Source organism: Rutidosis leptorrhynchoides, chromosome 3 (assembly GCF_046630445.1).
Source record: "Rutidosis leptorrhynchoides isolate AG116_Rl617_1_P2 chromosome 3, CSIRO_AGI_Rlap_v1, whole genome shotgun sequence".
Classification (NCBI taxonomy): Eukaryota; Viridiplantae; Streptophyta; class Magnoliopsida; order Asterales; family Asteraceae; genus Rutidosis; species Rutidosis leptorrhynchoides.
Genome location: NC_092335.1, coordinates 51,577,484 through 51,583,837, shown reverse-complemented (window position 1 = coordinate 51,583,837; position 6,354 = coordinate 51,577,484). Strand labels below are relative to the sequence as shown.

General features: G+C 31.7%; 1 protein-coding gene across 1 annotated transcript; it reads right to left on the bottom strand.

Moving 5' to 3' along the window:
- Positions 1 to 3,543: 3,543 nt before the first annotated feature.
- On the bottom strand, positions 3,544 to 6,099 carry LOC139896099 (diaminopimelate epimerase, chloroplastic-like). Its single transcript, XM_071878683.1, has 9 exons — positions 5,803 to 6,099; positions 5,506 to 5,673; positions 4,911 to 4,981; positions 4,583 to 4,640; positions 4,277 to 4,456; positions 4,120 to 4,204; positions 3,931 to 3,990; positions 3,749 to 3,822; positions 3,544 to 3,660 (listed from the first exon to the last, which is right to left on the bottom strand). Exons 1-9 carry the CDS (start codon positions 6,097 to 6,099, stop codon positions 3,544 to 3,546), a joined length of 1,110 nt encoding a protein of 369 aa, XP_071734784.1.
- Positions 6,100 to 6,354: the final 255 nt, after the last annotated feature.

The window sequence follows — 6,354 nt, the reverse complement described above, 5'->3', positions numbered from 1 at the left end:
CGAGTAGACTCAGAGAAGAAGAATGAAAGAAGACTTACAGTGCTTTCTTAATAATACAACAGAAAAATAACAGCGGAAGAACAGAAAAGAAGAAAACACCAGATGTAAATCGAATAAACAACACAAACCCTAATCCGAAGAATCGGGATAATAATCTTCAGAACACGAACCAATCACCAACAAGAAGACCGTTGATGAAAAATCCCCAAAAATAAGAGTTGAAACCCTAACAAGATGAAACCCTAAATTCTTCGACGAACAATCGAATAACCAGGATTCAGAATCAAAGAATCAAGCCATACAGCTCTGATACCATGTCAAAATCATGTAAATCAACACAAATACAGATCAAATAATAATTAAACTGTATTTATCACAAATCGTATAGATGAATCTCACCAAATTATTCTGCACAACTAATTTCTCTCAGAGAATCTCACTCAAACAATGAACAAACGTTCAAAAATACACAAACTATCAAGATTACAGGATATGATGAAGATGAAACAATCTGTAAACCCTAGATTGAGAGAAGAGCAGCTGAAAAATATGTGAGATTGATTTCTCTCAACCCTAATGAGAGACTTATATAGACTGGATCAGAAAACAGCAACCGACTTCACCCTTAGGCCTTTTGGGCTAAATAAATAACATGCTAAGCTCATAAGCAATGAGCCCAAGATTTTCTTCTAAAAATAAACTTGAACATAATCAGTCCTTGCACTATCAATATGAGCAGCAACAACCTTGAACTATCAGCACAGCACTTTAACATCAAGCAATTCAATATCAACAATAAATCTACATAACACGAAAACGTAATAAGCACAAGAATATAGACATGTTTTATGCTAGATTAGTAATTTTAACAAGACTTAGACAGAAAGATAAATTACATAAATATGGAAACTTTATCTATACAATATTTACTCTTAATTTGCTCTCTAAGTATAACTTGTTTTTCAAGTATACATAAATACGTTTATACCTCTAATAAATCAAATACTCGAATAGTCAAATATAAAGATGTTTGTATTGTAGTCCAAAAGTCCAATGTAAAACACTTAAAATCAATATATGCTTACACGAATTAAGTGAATCGAATTTTAACAAATAAAGACAAATGTTTTACATCAATCGAAATAGAGATCAAGCTGCATTGCAAATTAAAGTACCCTTTTCAATAAAAGAAATCAAAACAAATATAATTGGTTGTTTGTACAGAATTTTAAATCATATACGAATGCATTATTTTTGGTCGTATATGTAGATCATTCGTCTATTGTTGCGACACGTAATACCGTCCATCAGCACTAGGTTTACAAAATGAGAAAAGACAACTTAGATTATAAACGTAAAAGTCTAAAAAATGGAGTTTATCTCTTCTTATGGCTTCGCTTTTAGGTGTATTCGGTGATCATAAAGACTTGTTTATTTCAATTAAGTTTAGAGATTTAATTGTTAATTAGTTGTTGACGATCGAGATTACGTTTATAAAAAAAGTTTGTTCATGAATTATCACTTACCATATTGTTTTATTAGTTTAGTTCATAGGAATCTTCAATGCCTTCATATACGAATGAAGAAGAAATTGACAAAACGACTTTCAAATATATCTTTGTTCTGATTCATGTTGTAGACATTCTTTCAATATACTTGTACTCATCATTAAAATACATTGCATTTGATCATCAAGGCACTAAAATTTAATTTGGTGATACATATGATTTGATAGAACTAACGCAAGTTTAACTTTATCTGTACAATAACAACGTCGTTATCCAGTCTTATCTAAAACGGAGTATAAGAGAGTTAAGATGTAGACAGTCATATTTTTACCCGTATACATTTATACTTGTAATACGTTAATTTATACTGACCATGAATTCCAATAATTATTATAGTTGAAGTATCACTTTTTATTGAGCAAATAGTTTAGTTAGAATTAGTTGATGTTATGTTAGTTGATAATATTATACGGAGCAACATAAAAAAGTGGGTGGCCAGAAGTTATATCTTAATGCTTGATTAGTTACAGTATATAATTAGAGAAACAAACTTCCCCTCTTGATGGGAAAGTTAAGTCCTAGTTAATTGCAAGTTGCAATAGTGTATCTTGTTCCATGTCTTATATAAAACAGAGAGGTCAATATCATCCATTTCTTTTAGTCGTATCAACGTCAATATCCTATTATGGTTGAATTATAATACGATTCGTTACATATTTTATAGCAACTGAACTTATATTAGTGTATAATGATGTTTGACATGATGAATTTATAAAGGTGTAGCTAGTTCTAGAATGGTTAAGTTATTTCAACTTGGAATTTACAAACAAGTACTCAAATCTATTAGTTGTTGTCTATATATCCATCACTCGTTTTTTATTATTCTCACAATTAAATATTTATATATATGGTAATCAGATTATGCTAGATATGGGCGTTGTATCATGAGAACGAGTCTTAAGTTATTGTGATTGTAGTGTTATGGTATCCATTCGTCCTAAAAAGAAAGAACGTCGATATTCCAAAATAGGTAACGAAGAAGGTTTTTCATATCCTATGCAGATTGGACGAATATTTTTTACTCAGATTTACGTTTACGTGGTATAGTCAAGTTATTTGAGACCATTTCAGACTCTTTCTTTAACCACTTTAAAATGTGGTGATGCATGCTAGTGAAGTTTGAACATGAGTCAAATCTCATAAGGATATCACGATGCCAAATATGTTGTGATGATTGAGATCGACATTTCTATCACTAGTAAAAAAATAATATATAATAATATTGGATTAAGAAGGTGTAGTGAAGTAAGCACTTCAAATGCTTGATTTTTGAAGACTTAGGTGGTTTAATTCCACTAAATTGTATTTGTACCAATAAGACACTTGAAGCAATTTCAATTGGATCTTGTACCACATACAAACAACCTTATTATGGTCAAGTCAACACGCCTTCTTCATTAAAGTGGTAAATCATGAAATCTTGAGTGTTCAGAAAGAGCATTAAAAATGTATGAAATCATGCCTACCCACCGTACATGCATAGACTATAATATGTTGCCAAACTTGCCCATAAAAGCAACATATTTACATTAAAAAATGCTCCTTAATCCTTATCAATAAAGGTTACCATCAAGTTAAGCAATCATATCATATATGCATCTATGATATTTGATATTTGATATATACATACAATGTTTTTTCTTACCCAATGTTAAATTACTTTTGACTCAGATCCATAAAATTTGAAATGACAACTGAAAACATAAGTTGCGCTGATGAGTGACCCTCAACAACTTGATACAGTGTCTATAAATACAGATTGAACACCTTGTTGGGCTTACTATTAGCCCATTAAACCTACAAGATTTCAGTATTTCACTTGCAAATACAACAATTTATGTTTACCAAAATAAAATTGAAGATTACAAATGACAGTGTGCCAGAGGCACACTGAGTAGATGACCAACTAAACATGCTACATAAAACCCTTTAAATAATTATAATTATTTTAATTATTTTGCAAATGTTAAAAATTCTAGAGCTGGGCAGATCCATAAAATACTACTTCCGCCGGACCCGTCATGTACACATGGTTGTCGTCCTCCCTCCATTCTATCTCCAGTGGTCCTCCAGGTAGATCAACCGTACAGTTCTGTAAAAAGAAAAAAGAAAAAAAACATATTATATAGGATAAAAACAACAATTTCAAAAATTAATAACCTTTAATCATACAAACTTACTCTCTCAGAACGACCCTCAAGAATTGCGGCAACAACTACTGCACACGCTCCAGTTCCACAAGCCAGAGTTGCTCCTGTTACATATAAGGTTATTTTATGACGGTTATAAAGTTTTTAATATAGATTGTCCAACAATGAATACACATAGACTACTAGTATGTCTTTTAAGGTAAATAACTAACCAGCACCACGCTCCCAAACACGCATCTTTAAATGTGATCGAGAGAACACTTGCACAAATTCTGTGAAAGTATAACACAAGAGAAGACAATAAGAAACCATATTGGACGTTAAGTAAATTAATATCGGGTATCATGCTCCATTTATTAAATTAAATAAAGAATTATGAGATAAAAAAAATAAAGCCTTACCCGTGTTAGTTCGAGCTGGGAAGACCGCATGATGTTCAAATTTTGGACCAATATCAGCCGAATTCAATTCATCAACCACCAAATTCTGTTACACAAGTCACCATCATATAAACTTTGCTACAATACAAAAGAAAATTTATCAAAGTTAGATCGATACCTCGTTCCCTTCACTCCCAAAAGTGACGCAATGAGGATTTCCCATACTGACACATGTCACATTCCAATTTACTCCGTCAACTTCAATTTTGGCTTTCACAACAGATTGGTCTTTATTTGCTGGTATTTTAGTGGGTACATCTGAGGCCTTTAACACTGGCTCACCCATGTCAACTTTTACCTGAAGTAATAACAACAACAATGAATCTACATGAAGTAACAACAATAACAACAACAACAATGAATCTACAGATTACTTAAAAAATGTTGCAACTGTATTATTACATGAAATAATCACCAAATTTACCTTCCCGTCGTCTTGTATCTCAGGTATGATCAACCAAGCACCAGTATGAACGGTAAAGCTGCAATTTTGTAAAAGAACAAACAAAAAAACATGATCACGTGTAACTTGCATCTACTGCTTCACATCCAAATACCAAAAACATATATAATTATATGTAGTTTATTCGCAAGAAAAGAAACATGTAACTTAGATTACAGCTAAACAAGGTTAATGAAAAAACAAATTATGCACATATAACCCAAGATGCGGAGAAGAAAACGAACAATATGAAAAAGGTTAGCATGGTATATAAAACTTCCAAAGGAGATGACACAGAATAATTATATACCTTTGCCTTCGGTTTAAGTTACTGAGATCTGAGACGAATTTTGCAAAGCAACGAACTCCATTACCGCACATCTGAGAGAGAATGAAGTTTCAATTTCCAGTAAATGCAAAAAGACGGGGTCATGTAGTAAAGTGACTAACAAGACGTTCCTCAAAACAGTTATCAAATAGTTTCCAAATTATTTTGAATTAATCCTTTTAACACAATGCCATTAATATGGCATTAGACTCTCATTATATTTTATAATATAATATACCCGTTAATAATGCAGTAACAAATCAAGGGTTTACACGTTTACTTTCATCTGCGTTTCTCTTAATAGCATTCAAGCAAATCATAATCCAACTAGTAAAGTTCCTGCTATGTATTTTTTCTTATTATACCAAAGATTCTTGAAAATATAGCTACACATCCCATTACTGGAAACTCACAGTATACAGATTCTCATAATCTCATTGAATTTAAATCTAATCGTCATTTCATTAATTGATTAAACAAACACTTATAATAATCAACAATTCTACACAAATCACTCGAGTAAATAATACGGAGTAATCAATAACAATGAAAACGTGTCGTTAAAAGCAAAATTTACCTCTGGTTCACTACCATCAGAATTAAAAATGCGCATTGTATAATCGGTCCCATTTATTCCAGGCATTGCAAATATCACTCCATCAGCTCCAATCCCAAAATTCCTATCACATAACTTAACAGCTTCCTCCGGCGTTATTTTCGGTTCCATGGAATCCAAATTATTAACCTAATTATAATCAACCCTTAAATACATTAAACACATATACACATTACATACAAACAACAACCATTGTACTATAATCAACAAACACAAGGAAAAATCAAATGTGGTTTATGTGAAAAATTGCTAAATTACCATTATAAAATCGTTACCGAGGCCATGATACTTGACGAAATGAAGAACAGCGCTTTCTTTTCGATCAAGGAATGAAGTTTTAGAGATGTTTTGTTGAGAGGTTACGCTCATTGCTGTTACGGAAAATTCGGAATTAGGGTTTTTAGTTGCTAATTTGTTGGCGGTTAAGTGGAGAGTGAAAGATGATGATGATGATTTAAGAGAACTGGAGATAGAAATTGATGATTGAGAAGTGGCGGAAACTGATCGGAGATATGAAGGAGTGAACGGAGATGAAGCGACGGCGGCGATTGACATGATTAACGACGATGTCGGTGGTTTTGTGCAGCGGCGCGAAGGTTGAACTGTAAGAGGGACGTTGACCTTTGTCAGTGTTATTAAGTGGGTTAAGTGATTTTTTATATTTTATACTTTATATTTTGAATTTTGAAAAGTAATTCTCATATACAATGTTTTTTAATCTATGTACATTTAATTATATATTTTATTTTTAATTTTTAATTATATTTACAATAATAATATAAGTTTAAGTTATATTAAAATAATTTAAAA